At 34.5% G+C, this 15,750-nt stretch overlaps 2 protein-coding genes across 2 annotated transcripts; one reads left to right on the plus strand and one right to left on the minus strand.

Annotated features, from left to right (window-relative positions):
• Positions 1-1,717: 1,717 nt before the first annotated feature.
• On the minus strand, positions 1,718-15,706 carry pnpla8 (patatin-like phospholipase domain containing 8). Its single transcript, XM_058774160.1, has 10 exons — positions 15,539-15,706; positions 11,249-12,293; positions 10,133-10,282; positions 9,873-10,024; positions 9,244-9,338; positions 8,984-9,155; positions 8,530-8,587; positions 8,251-8,445; positions 4,377-4,575; positions 1,718-3,384 (listed from the first exon to the last, which is right to left on the minus strand). The coding sequence occupies exons 2-10, from the start codon at positions 12,107-12,109 to the stop codon at positions 3,110-3,112; spliced, it is 2,157 nt and encodes a 718-aa protein (XP_058630143.1). The 5' UTR covers positions 12,110-12,293; positions 15,539-15,706; the 3' UTR covers positions 1,718-3,109.
• On the plus strand, positions 14,620-15,521 carry akap14 (A-kinase anchoring protein 14). Its single transcript, XM_058774161.1, has one exon. It carries the CDS (start codon positions 14,694-14,696, stop codon positions 15,171-15,173), a length of 480 nt encoding a protein of 159 aa, XP_058630144.1. The 5' UTR covers positions 14,620-14,693; the 3' UTR covers positions 15,174-15,521.
• Positions 15,707-15,750: the final 44 nt, after the last annotated feature.

Below are 15,750 nucleotides of genomic sequence, written 5' to 3' on the forward strand. Positions count from 1 at the left end.
TTTTTCCCTTTATTCAGAAGCATGGATCACAAAATTATTTACATGACATTTCTATTTTGTGAATATAGTTAAAGCTAAATGGTATGACAGAGTAGGATTTTTGGAAAGGTAACATTAAAAGAGAAAAAAGAATTAGGGAGAATCAATAATAATTTACTGCCATTTTATGAATATGTAATCATAAGAAGTAACTATAATCTGATTATGAGCATTTTAAAATGACAAATAGTCAATTTTTGGAATCTGATTATGTAATCAATTACTACCCACCAATGTAAACGATGCATTATAATCATAAATCAAACTACTGACATTTAATTATAAAGGAATGGTTAGCATTATTTCATTAATGCGTAAATAAACTCTGCACTCGGGTTCTTCATTATGCTAAATTCATTTCCATAACACAGGTGTGATAGTGCATGAGTGTGACTCTTTGTGCTGGAACAGCCATATTCGCTGCTTATTAGTCTCTGCTAATATCATAAACCTTACAGTAGAGAAGTGAAACAAGAGCTTGAAGCCCATCATTTTTTAAACCTGGATCTTGTGAAGGTGAAGAAATGGTTGCTAGGGAACAGGTCTAGAATACATAGGGGACTGACATATCACATTTTATATATGAATTTACAAAGTAGAAGAGTATGACAATTCAGATGCACAAATAAGACGTAAAATACTCATTTCTGCTAAAGAAAATAATAATATGGAAATCATCTTAGTGACATGCCGAATTTGTCAGAAGGCAACAGTCTGGTCTTTCATTGCCTGCCTGAGGGGATTCTGGGAGGTGTATGATGCAAGTGTCGAGTCAGACATGGTCCTATCTGCTGTCACTCGATCAATGGATCAGTGACCTTCTCAGCTACACATCCAGCATCTGTGTGATTATGGATCATGACAAAAACTCCAGTGACTGCATGCTAGTAACAAAACTGGAGATGCAATCCAGATTAGAAATTGTTCCATTAAAAAGAATGAAAAGGGCATTTTCATGCACTGTAGTTTTGTTAGAGGAATAGTTTGTCATCTCTCACATACATGGCATCCCCCAGTCAACACTGAAATGCAGATTTTTTTTTTTTAATCAAATATAGCCTCGTCTCGCACTCACCTGTGGGATTTGACGCATCACTGAAGGTTTCCATGGATAAAACACATTCCTCGCTTCAGGTTAGGCAGCATAGCTGAGAAAATAAACTCACTGACCTTTTTTGTATTATGGTGGTCTACTATGTGACAGATTTTCTGTCTACACTGTAAAAAAACATTTTTGGAAGTTGTAAATAAAACTAAATTACTACGTTTTATAAGAAAATACCATTTCAGTGTTTGTATTTTTCAGTCAGTTTCTTTCTTTCTTTTTATTTCTGAGTGAAAATTATTTCTACACCATTTTTTTATTCAGTGTATAAATGCTGTCTTTTATATTTCTCATTGGGCTACAAATTAAAATATATTTGAGAACATGTGTTTCTTTGCATAGTTGAAAAGGCAACTCCCAGATTAATTACAAATGGAATAAAGTGTAGACATGCATACCTTCCAGCCAAAATAAACTGATAAATGCTATCTATTTTTGGATTCCCAATGATAGGTGCTCTTTATCATTATTAGAAGGAAAGAAAATAGTTTATTAAGTGAAAAGACAATCTAACTAACTACTTCAACATATCTTATGTGACACCTTTAGAGAGACAAATCTATGAAACTCAAATTGAGGTTTAAAATCATTTATTTCTCTTCATAATCATCAGGGAATACATTTTTAAAGTGTTAGCTAAATGACATTTATGAATCAAGCTGTTAAAAATGAATCTTCAACACTGTTATGATTTTACTCATTGCATTTAAGGATTAATATTTTACAATATTATACACTCAGTCTGAACAGAACCAATAAATTATGTAAAATATTTTCCAGCTAAGTGCACACAGAAGCAAATAAAAATGTATACTGAGGCATTCAAATATAATACACAAAATCAATGATCATTTCATTAGTATTTTCACAATAATCAATGTAAATCATCTTCAGAAATAATACAACTGCAATTGAGTGCTTTCAAAACATTGTGTGCAAAATCTTTAAAACATCAGTGCTGTTGGATCCCTTTGCGGACTGACATATAATTACAAGGTTGATCATTTGAATTTAAATAAAAAATTAAAACGTTTCGTTGAAAATTATTTACACAATAAGTCCGTGCGTTTAGCAGCTCTCCTCATGCTAACTACAGTACCGTCAGCTCAGTTGACTATTATTAGTCTCTTTAAGACAAGTCATGTCACTCGGCGGCCATCTTTGAAACGCCTCTCGGGCATCCAAGTGCAGCTCCGATCTCTTTGAATGGGGAAACATCAAATTCTCCAAAACTGTTCACTGAGCTTACGATTAAATTTCATATTTGAAATCACCAAAGAAATCTGACAACAACTGTATCATTAATGTTGTTTCTTTTGCTCAAATAGCGTTATAAAAAGCTTATTTCTCAGGCTAGATCAGCCAGTGCGCATGCGCACGTCTCAGAAAGCCGACTGTTTCTACAGCAACCGGGAGTTCTAAAGGCAGCTGCAGTGACACGCTGACTTTACTGATTAGCGATTGGCTCTTTCATTCAGAAGGCGGGGCTTCGTTGCATTTTTTCCCCATTCAAAACTATACTAGTGACACGTCTCGGATTCTCGGGTATTCTATAGTCTTCTTTGCTATTACTAAAGGTTTTCTCGAGGAGAGATACTACACAACAGCAACTTTATCCTAATGCAAATTAATCAATCAAAATAACATTAGTACATCCCAACAAATGAAAAGCAGCAAATATAAGTGCTAGCTATAGTCTGTGCTGCCACTAACATTTCATGCTTTCAAGGCTCTTCGTTTCAAACAAGATGTTCTTACAACAACAGCCTTAAAATCAGACTAAAACTTTCTCAATCTCATGTGCTCGTCAAAATGAGGCAACAGACTTGATTCCCTGTTTTAAACTGTCATATGGCAACATATGTAACACATAATTCCACTGTAGTGCACAGTTTACCTTGTTATATGATAAACAGACAACGGAGAAGGTCAGAGGTTGTGCTAGTTTGGTTTAGAGTGTGAGTTTCAGAGTTTGGAGCGAAAAGGAAGGCCGTCGTACATGTCAGCTTTAAGTTGGGCCCATTCGGCTAGTTTCTGAACGATGCCCTTTTCTTGAGTGAGAACACTAGCCACTTTCTTTAACTTATTCTCGTTACGCTCCAGGTAGCGCCGACCCTCAGCCTGCAGGAAGTCCAGCCTCTCCTCTCTGTTTTCGTCCAATGAGATGTCTTCACTCATGTAAGGGTTAAAACGAAAATAAGTGTTCGGGGGGAGGAGGGCGTCCAGCATTGTGTGGACCTCTACAGTATAAGAAGAAGAGGTTTATGTAGTGAGTGACAAATGATAGAATAATAGCAATGTTTCACGATGTTTCAATGAAAAATATATACATTATTATTTAAATTAAATGAATTCAATTTAAATACATTAAAAAAAAATGTTTTTTACATTTCTTGTGTCAAAGATTTATAATCTTTATTCTTATAAAAATTCAGAGCTGTAGGTGCTACATTTTCTCATTATTCAGAAGACCCTGGACTTTCCTTTGTGGCAGATTCAACCAGGCTTCATAACACAAGGAGATATCATTAAGGGTCTATGCAGTAAGAAACAAATAGTAGAATAATAATGTTTCATTATTTAAAACGTTCATATAATTGTTTTATTTATACTATATAATTTATTAATATTGCATAAATGTTATATAATTTATTTAATGTTTAAATGGTTCAAATTTAATTAAAATATATTCTTTAATAGTTTATTTTTTTTTTTTTTGTCATAATGATTATTCTCATGGAAATAATTTTCTAAATGCCAGTTCAGGTTCAAATGTGTAGCATAAACTCTCTTTAAATCTGAGAGTATCAAGGAATTTGTTAAAAATAAACCTCGGCTGCTCATTTCTCACTTTCATTAGGGGTCACTGGAGTCAGTGAGAGACAAACAGCAGAAAGTGTTTCATGATTTAAAACGGTCATATCACTTTTAGAAATTAAAATAAATTATCATTTATATATTTAAATAATTTATAAATTTTATATAATTTACTTGAATTTCTAAATTATTCAAATGTAATTTAATTTGATTGATTACAGATGATTATTCTTATCAACTAATTGTCTATATGATCCAATTCAGTTCAAATCAGACTGAAAATCTAATTTTTTTTTCTCAGCTGTTCAACTTTGGGATCCTTCAAAGGGATATGCAGAGCTGTAGGTGCTACACAGCAGCACAGAACCACACAGGCACAGCTGACAGATGTGATCATGTGACCCCATCATCTCACCTTCAGTGTCAGTGGCGCTGCTGATGACATTGGTGAGTTTGGTCTTCAAGCTGGTATAAGTGCTCGAGCTGGTCTTGCTTAAAGTTTCGTATCGGCCTGTGCCCAGAGATACCACACACTGCACAGGCGTGTTGGGCCACAAACACTTGCTCTCATGGATGGCCAGAGCAGTAGGGTTGTTGATCAAGAGACCACCGTCCTGGATAAAATCAATCAAATTTTAACATCATCACAGCGAGGTATCAAGTGGGAAAGCGATTCACAGGGTTCACGTGTGCTCTTTCACAACTGGAGAAACTCAAATATAGTATTTAAAATAACTGCTTCAAATTCTATTCTTGTCCACAAGCAAGGCTTATTTGTGGAAATCTGGGTTTTACTTTGAAATACTAGAGGTAAGAGATAAAAGAGGTGCATTTGCATTTCTAGCTGATATGATTATGGGAATCATCACTGTAGAGTATAATGGACGCAGGATCTCTCTGCAGGAGACGTGGGTAGATGTGTTCATTTCACCTGAGGCATCTGAAATCCATTTACGTGGCATCATCCTTCTCTGTTTCCATGCCTCTCTTAAGGAGCACATCAGAGAAACAAGATGAAATCGTCCACTAGACAGCATCCCTCATTTCTCTAGTATGCCCTACATTTTAGTGACACGGATACTGATGTGTATCAGTGAATTGCACGCTGTTTTCCGAGTCCAAAGATAACGAGTGATACCTCATCAAAGCAATCAAAAGATAATTAAAGAGATATTTCACACAGAAATTAACATTCTGTCCTCATTCTCATGACTTTCAAAACCTCTATGACTTTCTGTCTTCTGTAGAACACAAAAGGAGATCTTTAGCAGAATGTCCAGGCTGCTCTTTTCCATATAATGAAAGTAAATGTTGACCATGCTTGTCAAGCTTACGTTTCACTCTTTTACTCTCAAAAATCGCATTAGAAGACTTGGAACATGATGCAAGAGTTATTTAGACTACTTTTATGCTGTTATTTTTAGCATGAAAATTATTATTTTTTTTTTTAAAACGGAATAAAATTTCATTAAATAAATAAATAAATGTTACCTGAACAATTGGATAAAATAAATGTTACCTGAAAAAAATTCAGCTAGTTGCCATTTTTTTCAATTAGAAATAATTCTCATTTTTAATTTAGTTTAACTGATGTACCTGTACTAGCAAACTAAAACTGAAATATAAATGAATAAAACTACACAGGCATCATGAAAAACAACAAAAATTAAAATAAAAATTTAAAATATAAAAAAATACAAATTAATTCAAACTATTAATAAAAACTGCAATAGCATCTCAAAGATACTAAATTAACACTGCTGTAAATATAAGAACATTTTGTGTTCCACAGGAGAAAGAAAATCATATTTCCTTAATGGGGATAAGTCAATGATGACAGATCTTTCATTTTTGGGTAAACTGTTCTTTTACTGAATAAATCAATGAAGAAGAAAAACAAACAAACAGTTGAGGGCTGACTTCTTGTTTGATGGTAGAGAGTTCTTGAGGATACCATGCATAACAGATTACAGGCCTGGCATGTGGAGAAGAAACTGAAGAGCTATTCAGAGCAAGAAAGAGAGAGAGATAGAGAGAGGTTCTGCCATTGGTGGCATTCGGAGTCCGGGCATCAAGTGCTCTGTTGGCAACAGGTTTTAGAGCCAAGAGCCTCCACTACATTTGCATTTTAATGAGGACACATTCATCCCACACAGTAAAAACATACATCAAAACATCGCACAGCAGCTTTGAATGCGAAACCTATTGAATGTGCATTAAGTGGGTTTGCTTGGCCCTCAGGCCAAAAAAGAAAAAAAAAACTGAATCAGCTACACAGACTATTAGATGAAAAATGAATACCATCTAAAAATGGTTCATTCTCATCTTGTTCGCCAATAAATGAGGTCTTCCCTGAGGACAATGTCACTCCCAATTTCCCATCTAGTGTTCTCCAAAGAACATTTGACCGCAAAATGAGCATTATACCTGATGCACGCATAAAAGCATCATGTGGGTCAATGGTACATAAGAGTGTTCTTTATAAAGAAAGGGAAAAATTTCTGGTTGCAGCATATGAATTTGATTTGGTGGACAAAGGTTCTTCAAATATTAATAAAAAGTGAATATTTTGTTGAAATATTATTTTTTTATCTACAAATAATAATAAAAATAAGCTTTTCAAGAAAAAGCTTTTTTCTTCATAATGATATTAGGACATTTTAACTTAATTTTTAAGCCCACCAAAAAATATAAAACATTAATTTCTGAAATAAAATGTATTATTTTGAATAAATTAATAAAATAAAAAAATATTAATTTATAAATTCTAAATAAATAAATATATATATATATATATATATATATTTAGTATATGCCCCAAAAATATCAAAGTGAATTTTAATTCAGGAATGGGCCGTATTTTTAATGTATCATGCATTAATTAATATGGAAAATCCTTATTTATAAATTAATAGAAAAAAAAATTAAAGTAATTTACCCATGTGAATATCAGGACTTTTTATGAATCTAAATGAATCTTAATTCAGAATTTAACTATATATTTATGTGCTTTGAATGAATTAATAGATTTAAAATATTAATTTATAAATGAACAGAATAAAATCACATCATTTACTTGTGATATATATTTTTAGTTTATGCCCCCAAAAAATATCAAAATGAAATTTAATTCAGGAATGGGCTGCATTTTTGAATTTTAAATTAATAGATTAAAAAATATTTACAAATGAACAGGAAAAAATCATATCATTTACCCATGTGACAGCAGGATATTTTTTATGCCCCATAAAAAAATAGAAAAAAACAAACAAACAAAAAGTAAATTGTAAATTAGAAATGGATTGTATTTTGAATGCATTCTGAATAAATTAATACATTAATAAATTTTATCTAATATTTTTAAAATTAATTAATTAGTTACAATCCTTCACATGCTGTTTTCTACCACCATATAATTAACAGGCCCATCTTCCTATTGACCTCAGAACTCATCGGACTCTGAATGAATCTGGGCATTCATTTAGCTCGGTGACCAACAGCTTTATTGGCCTTTTTGGGACAACAGGGACATTGTGAAAAGCTGTATGCGAACTTGGTGGGTGTCAATAGGCAGACGGACAGAATGACGCCTTCCCGATGGCTCAACAGGCACCGCTGAGGGCTATGATTCAACATTAACGTCTGCCTCTTGGCTGATGAAATCTCAGGCTGTGAGGGTGCGTTCAGTGTGGCAGCGGTGGGACCGTGCCAGTTTGAGCTGGATGAAGACAGGCAGAGAGGCAAAAAGACCTGACAGCTACTCAAGGGCAATGCAGACACATTAACTACTCAAAATAATACACTTTCCCTTACAAATCTGGTTTACGTATTCACAAAAATTGATGCATATTGCAAATACGCAGCCACACTTTAAAGGTATGATGAGATTCTGAGAAAAGCGGATCAGAGAAGTGAGAGGAGCCTAAATAATCTCTCTGACAGCAATCTCTTCAAACAGCAATTTGAGAGCCGAACTGAAGTGCCCTAAGTGATGGCACTCAAGAACAACACTAATGAGTCTGAATGTGCAGCTCTGATGAGACAGCACAGGAAATAGCCCGAGTGCATGTATGTGCAGAGTTCGCTTTTCCTCCCTCTTCTTCTGACAAGAACCTAAAAGGGTTTGTAATGATTTTCAATACTGCAAGATGTCCGTGCAAGGATGACATCTCAAATAGTCAGAGCACTTGGATCTTAACATGTTAAAAAAAGTCATATCATAATAATTAGCCTTAAAAACATAAGGATTAGTTGAGTGCAAAAAGCAGACCGGACTTTGCGTGCTTTACCTGGTGGAGGTCATTTCCTAGTACAAATTCTTGGAAGTATCCTGGAGCAGCGGAGGATGCTCGAATGGCCTGCCACATTTTATGCTGGCAGCCGCCCAAGTAGTGTGAACGAACCCCTGGCAGGAAGTTATAATTCCTGAAAACATACGCCTTCAGCGGCAGGCCTCTGTTCACTATGGTGCTCACTGCTGACACCTAGAGGAAGCATTGAGGGATTTATCTAAACAGTTAAAAGATGAGAATTGCATTTTTATTTTTACAAAATATATTGAAACCCACCTTAGGGCATTTAAGGTTCTTGGAAGTCTCAATCATTAGTCCAGGCCCCATTCTTTCTCTGTTGAGAATAAACAAAACATTAAAATAAAACAAAATTTAAACTGTAAATGAGCAATATATTGTACTATAATCGCTTTAGGTTTACTGCATAATATCTCTATTTATTACTATTTATTTTTGCTTTTAATTTCAGTGTAGTTTTATATGTGTCTCTTTACCTTTATTATTTTATTATATTGTATTAATATAATTATATTATATTTTTTATTACCTTTATCACTTTTCTTTTTTTCTATTTTCAGCTCTAAACTATTGTTGCACTTTACAATGACAATGAAGTAAATAAATGTTCTGTTTCATATGGGCTTGCTCACATCACTTTTAAAATAACTTTTAAAAAATAAAATAAAATAAAGTAAAACAAAAAAATAAAATATTCACTTCATTGTCTTACTTGAGGATCTCTTCCCAGATCTGGCTGTCATAGTACGCGTGACTCCAGCCCATTTTCACTGTGCCCACAATCATGTTCTGTTTAAAGACATCAGATCCCAGCTTCCGATAGAGTTCCTCACACTCATCCAGAGGGATCTGGAACACACCCAGCATAAAGGCCAGGATGGCCCCTAAGGGAAAAATAAAAACACAGATTTAAAGGAAGTTTGTTCATTTCTATATCTAATAGATATTTTCTAAGTAGTTATAGTAACATACCTGTACTAACTCCACAAATGTAGTCAAACAGCTGGTAGATGGGCTTCCCTGTCAAACTCTCCAGCCTGTGCAAAGCCTGTAATGCAACCAAACCCCTACAAAACAATTACATCAAATTACAGGCCTGCACACATTAACTTCACTGCACATATAGTATTCATCTTATGACATGAAACGTAAGGATAAGGATTCACTGAAACAAAATAAATTAGTTCAAGAGTAGTTGACATGGACGATTTCATGCACATTAACTTTATATATATATATATATATATATATATATATATATATATATATATAGTAGGATGCAAAAATATAGGAATATTTATGCAAATATGTGTACAAGGTATATACTGATTTCATTTTTTTAAAACTTAGATTAAGAATATCATATTCCACTGCTTTTTTAAAATTTTATATTTTATTCTTGGTAAAATCGTGACAAATTTAAAGAATGAAATTAGTCTACAATGACAGACATCTAAAGGGATTGCAAAATTGTGTCAGTTCTATTTTTGGATGACCTAGTTTTAGGTAAATTTGGGCTGACCTACTTTTATCTTAAAGTACTTTCACAATCTGTTAACTTTAGGTTAATCATTTTTCCCCAGCTGTCATGTGTCTATCACCTGGTCCCTCCTCCGTCGATGGAGAGGACACGTATCCCTCTGCCTTTGACCGGGTCAGTGTAGCCCACCAGGGCCAGAGCCTGTCTCACTGCATCCTGCAGGCTGACGTCTCTTGCTTGCCTCAAACGCAACAGACACGGGATGACCTTCTCCTACAGCCAGCGAGAGAAAGGAAGAAATGAAACATAGAAAGTTATTGACGGAGATTACAACGTACAAAAATAATTCCGGATATGGCAGATGGCTGGACACAAACGTACAGTGACTGCCACCCCTCTGGTTTCAGGAAACTCCAGCAGGTGGAAGCTCAGCTCCTCCACCCTGCTGATGGTGATCTTCACATCAGTGACTCGTTGAAGACTCTTGACCAGTGCTCTGGTTCGGTTATCCACACTAACACGTGCTATAATCTACAGACACACAGAACAGTTACATTTCATCCTTAAATGTTAAAATCATCAAATGTTTTCATTATAATCAATGTTTGAGCTTCTAACAAAAGAACGTTTTGGGTGACAACTGACCCCAAAATCAAAAGGATATAATTATATTTGGCACAAAGACAATGGGCCTCATTCATAAAACATGAGCAGAAGGAACTACAAAAAATGTGTTCCGTTTCTGTTAAATAAATGTATGTATGTATGTATGTATATATATATGTATATATATATATATATATATATATATATATATATATATATATATACACACACACAAAATTTATCTTTACATATTATTTTATTTTTAATTATTGAAATTGTATATATATATATATATATATATATATATATATATATATATATATATATATATATATATATATATATACACACACACACACACACACATTTCTCAAACAAAATTTATTTTATTTATTTAATATAAAATTTATTTAATATAAATACAGATTATAATAATAATTATATATATATATATATATATATATATATATATATATATACACACACACACACACATTTCTCAAACAAAATTTATTTTATTTATTTAATATAAAATTTATTTAATATAAATACAGATTATAATAATAATTTTATATATATATATATATATATATATATATATATATATATATACACATACACACACACAATTTATATCATTATATTTTTCATAAAATATAATTTTATTTATTATTATTATTATTTATTGCTTTTTGCATAAAGAAAATTATGCCAAATTGTAGGACCATATATCATTATAATTATTATTATTTAATTTTGGCAATTTTCATTTGATCAACCCCAAAATCTATACTGCAGACCACACTAAAATAGCAAAGTTGTTTGAAACACAAAGCTTACACTCAAAAAAGATTTCAGTTAAACATTAAATTTACAATGATATTAATCTACCTTCTCCCTCTGAGACAGCAGTCTCTGTGCTTTCTCGTCTGCCTCTTTTTTCTCCTTGCTTTCTGCACTCTTTGCATCCTGGGACACAGCTATTTCAGATCCAGAGGTTTTGTCCTTCTCTGCTGTGCCACTCTTTGAATCCGCTCTGAACTTTGGGACGAGGGGAGCGATGTAGTTTCCTACAAAAGCCTGGACGCTGGGCCTGGGGTAGGACAGGTAATGACTGATGCCTTTCCTTGGCGATATGGGGATGGTTGAAACACCCTCATCCTGAGCTGGAGCAGAAGGGGCTTGTGGACTTGGGACAGAGCCGTCCTTGTCAATAGCAGGGGGCATTTCTGGTGTGGATCTATGGGACACAGGCACCGCCATTAGGATATGATCCTCCTTGCTACTTTTTGGAAGAGTGCTAGGTTGGATCTGAGATGTTGAGGATGCCGTGTCTCGTGACCTTTTGTCATTTTGGGTGTCGCTTCCAAAGTAGGTATTGACATGTTCAGCCAGGTGATTGTACGTTTCATCCATGTTGGTTGTGAATGCTGCAGGCTGAAAACGTTGCAGTGTTTGCTTTGCAACTGCACTGCTTGTGTTTCTTGCACTGCTCGACAAATTGCTGACAGATTTTGGGGCTTCTTTATGAGGTTCTATATCTTTTTTCACCTCTTTCTCCCTGGGCAGCTCAGGTGCCGCCACGGTCATGACAGCTCTGGCCTCGGCCTCGGGACATTCCACTTTAACCTCTATAGTTTTGCCTTGAGCGGCACCGAGTTTGAGGCGTGTGATCTTGGCGAAGAGGTCGGTGTTCACCGTTCCGCTCACGGCTTTGGTAACGGTGTCCAGTGTGCTCCTGATGCGCGACATGCGGCGAGGTTACTCGAGGGAATTCTGGGATATTCCTTGAGGAAACAGACATGTGTGTGTGGATTGGGCATCAGAGCTGCTGAGCCCTGCAAAGCTCAGCCAAAGCTTCAGGCATTTCACATCCACTAAATAAGGACTCCATGATAATACATGAGGTAGGAGATTTTTGCATTTTAAAGGCAATCTGTAATGAGAAAGATTGTTATTTGTTATTGAATCATATGTAAAAAACCATCCAGAAAATCCTAAGAACTGCATAGCATTGTGCTAAAAACAGTCAGAACCCTTGAGCAACTGCACAGCAACACCCTGTAATCACAATATTTAATATTCAAAGTGATAAGATGTTATAAAAATGAAGGTATTTTCTGCATAGACAATGGACTTAATTAATGGACTTAACGAGAGCTTAATTTTCATGATGCTTTTCCAATATTTTTTACTATACTTTACTATAATAAAGCATCAAAAAATTTTCCTGTTTTTAGTTAATAGATTAAAATGAAAATATAATATTTTATCATATTTATTTAATGATATTTTATTATTAGAATTTGCATAAATTAAAATGATTCGAATTAGCTTACCAGCAACCTGTAAATAGAAAGACTGGTATTTGTCATTATTAAATGAATGATATATAATATTACTAAGAATAATAAATCATCCAGGACATCCTACCACAATATTTAGTATTTAAAGTGAATGAGTATAATGAAAGTAAAAATAAAGTATATTTTGCATAACGACAATGGGCCTTATAATAATAATAATAATAATAATAAGTTTTATTTATATAGCGCCTTTCCAGAGCTCAAGGACACTTTACAATAAACATCAGAAATGGGAGGAAAACATCGAACAATAAACAGAAAGAAAACAACATCAGAAATCCAAAGAGTAATATACAACATAAAACAAAGTAAACAGAAGTTAACTAAGAAAGATAACATTCTGAAAACAAGTGAGTTTTGAGCAGCGATTTGAATTCAGACAGGCTATTGGCAAGACAGAGTGATCTGGGTAGAGAGTTCCATAATTTAGGGGCAACAACACTGAACGATCTGCCCCCCATGGAAGAGAGGCGATATCGAGGGATGGTGAGAAGGCGAGAATCAGAGGACCGCAATGAACGTGGTGGAGAATAGGGGTGGAGCAGATTGCAGAGATAGTAAGGGGCCAGACCATTCAAGGCTTTAAAAGTAAGCAGGATAATTTTAAACTTGATGCGATAGGCCACTGGTAGCCAGTGCAGATCAGCTAGAATAGGGGTGATGTGGGCTGAACGCTTGGTGCGAGTGAGAATACGAGCGGCTGAGTTTTGAATATACTGTAATCTAGCAATAGTGGTAGCTGGCAAGCCAATGAAGAGGGCATTACAGTAATCGAGACGAGATGAGACAAAAGCGTGAATGAGAGTTTCTGCATCTTTGGTACTTATGAAAGGACGGAGCTGGACAATTCGTCGTAAGTGAAAAAATGCCAATTTAGAGAGAGTTAATATGATACTGAAATGAAAGAGATGGGTCAAACATAACACCGAGATTTCTAACGATACTAGATGGAGTGATTAGAGTGCCAGTAATATCACAAGTAAAGTCAGCGGGAACTTTGGTGGTAAGTGCTGGAGTACCAATGATGATGATCTCGTTTTTTTCCATATTTAGTTTCAGAAAATTATAGTTAAGCCAAGTTTTAATATCCTGCACGCAAACAGATATTTTGTCGACATTTATGAATTTATTCATGAAGCAAGAGCAGAATGAGTGCTTCATTTCCATTATAATAATTTTAAAACAAGATTTGTTTACTGCAATACAGTGACAAACATTATCCTGTCTAAAAAAAAAGAAAATATAATATTAATATGAATAAAATTACATTTTTCTAAATGTAACAATATTTCATTTTTAAATAAATATTATAACAAAATATAAATAAAGTAATAATAATATAAATTATTATTATTAAATACAACTGTATTAAAAATAAAACCAAATGAAAATTATTAAAATTAGCAGTCATTAAAGGTGTCACAATGGCGAAAGAATATTAATGGTTTTGAAAATAGGCCCCATTTTCTGTATGCAATTTTAGATTTATATTCAAAGTTAAATTCAAAGTCGAACAGAACAAACGATAGAACTTAAGATCTCATGTTTGTGAACGGATTGTTCTTTAGAGTCAGATCTTTTCGATGTATTATTTGATTCAGTTCACAACACAGGTCACTTAAACTCACCAACTCCCAGTGGTTAACAACTCAAAGAAGACGGAAATTTTCTATGAATAACAACTTAAACTTTCGGTTTGTTGCTGATGCAAAGCTATGGTATGGTTTGAAAACTTGAAATACAGGTTCACGAGTCATATGGAAGTTTGAAGTCTCCATTCATTCAACTAACGTTAAACACGACAAAATAAAAACTTCGAAATTTTTTCGTTCGTGTTCCACAGAAGAAAGAATGTCATACAAATATTTACCAATATACGTAAAAATGTGGTGAGAAAATCCAAAAATAACTGTGGAATATAAAAGTAAGCTATTAAAACAATTTGTATTAGTGCACTGTCAGTCATCACCATGGCAACCTATGTCAACATTTCAGAAACGCTGACAGCTATGGAGATGGACAGCGCAAATAACGCACAATGTGAGCATAAAATCAAAAACATCGACTGGATCTCATGCAAAGACTTCACAATCGAGATCGGAGAGCAACAGATCAGACATTACATGGACACTTGGGAGATAGAGCAGCCTGGCTGGCTCTACAGTCTGAGGTTTCTCCAGGAGACAGAGCTGCAGTTTAAAACGCAGTACCAGTACGAAGCCAAATGGAGCATCCCGACCCCAAGCGCCCCGATCCCGAGAGCCACAGCCAGCGTGTATTTCACCACAGAAATCTCCAAAATCAAACCAAACACTCTCCCTGTGGACGTTCATTTCCTCGTCGAAACCAACAGGTCCAAACATATTCCAGGACAAACGAGGTTCAGGGAGAAGTGGCTGATGGATGTCATTGAGAGCAAGACTTTGCTGATGGACACCGTTGACTTTTAATACTTAAAACACGTCAATTTAACTCGCTGTTTACAAACGATCACTTTCAATGGAAATAAAGTAAAGCGAATTAACTGGTGAAATACTGTAGTATCACTAAAAAGGTTTTTGTCGATGTAGCTCGAATTATCTTAAACGCTAAATGACTCTTACCAAAATAATAAATTGTTATCTCTAACGTTATATAAATTGAATATGTTAAAAGACACAGTAATTTGTTGTTCATAAATGGATATTATTCTTTTCAAGAGGCTGCTCTTTGGACCACTGGTGTTGTTTTGATCAGATAAGACTGCATAAAAGAAATAATTCTGCTCTTTTAAGCCGGAGTTTGAAATATTAAGTATAAAAATAAGATGACGTACCCGCTGATTCCTTATTATTCGCTGTCATTTTGTTAGAAATATCTAGAATACAGAGAGGTGTACGAATCCCAAATGGAAAATTTGACAGGAAACGTATAGAAACAGAAAAAATGACGTGATGTGCACACAGCCAATCAGAGCGCTTCGAATCTCCTCTTCTCTTCTGATGATTGGAGACATACAAACAAATGGGAAAGAGTGCACTGCCAACT

Source organism: Onychostoma macrolepis, chromosome 04, assembly GCF_012432095.1.
Source record: "Onychostoma macrolepis isolate SWU-2019 chromosome 04, ASM1243209v1, whole genome shotgun sequence".
NCBI classification, from domain to species: domain Eukaryota; kingdom Metazoa; phylum Chordata; class Actinopteri; order Cypriniformes; family Cyprinidae; genus Onychostoma; species Onychostoma macrolepis.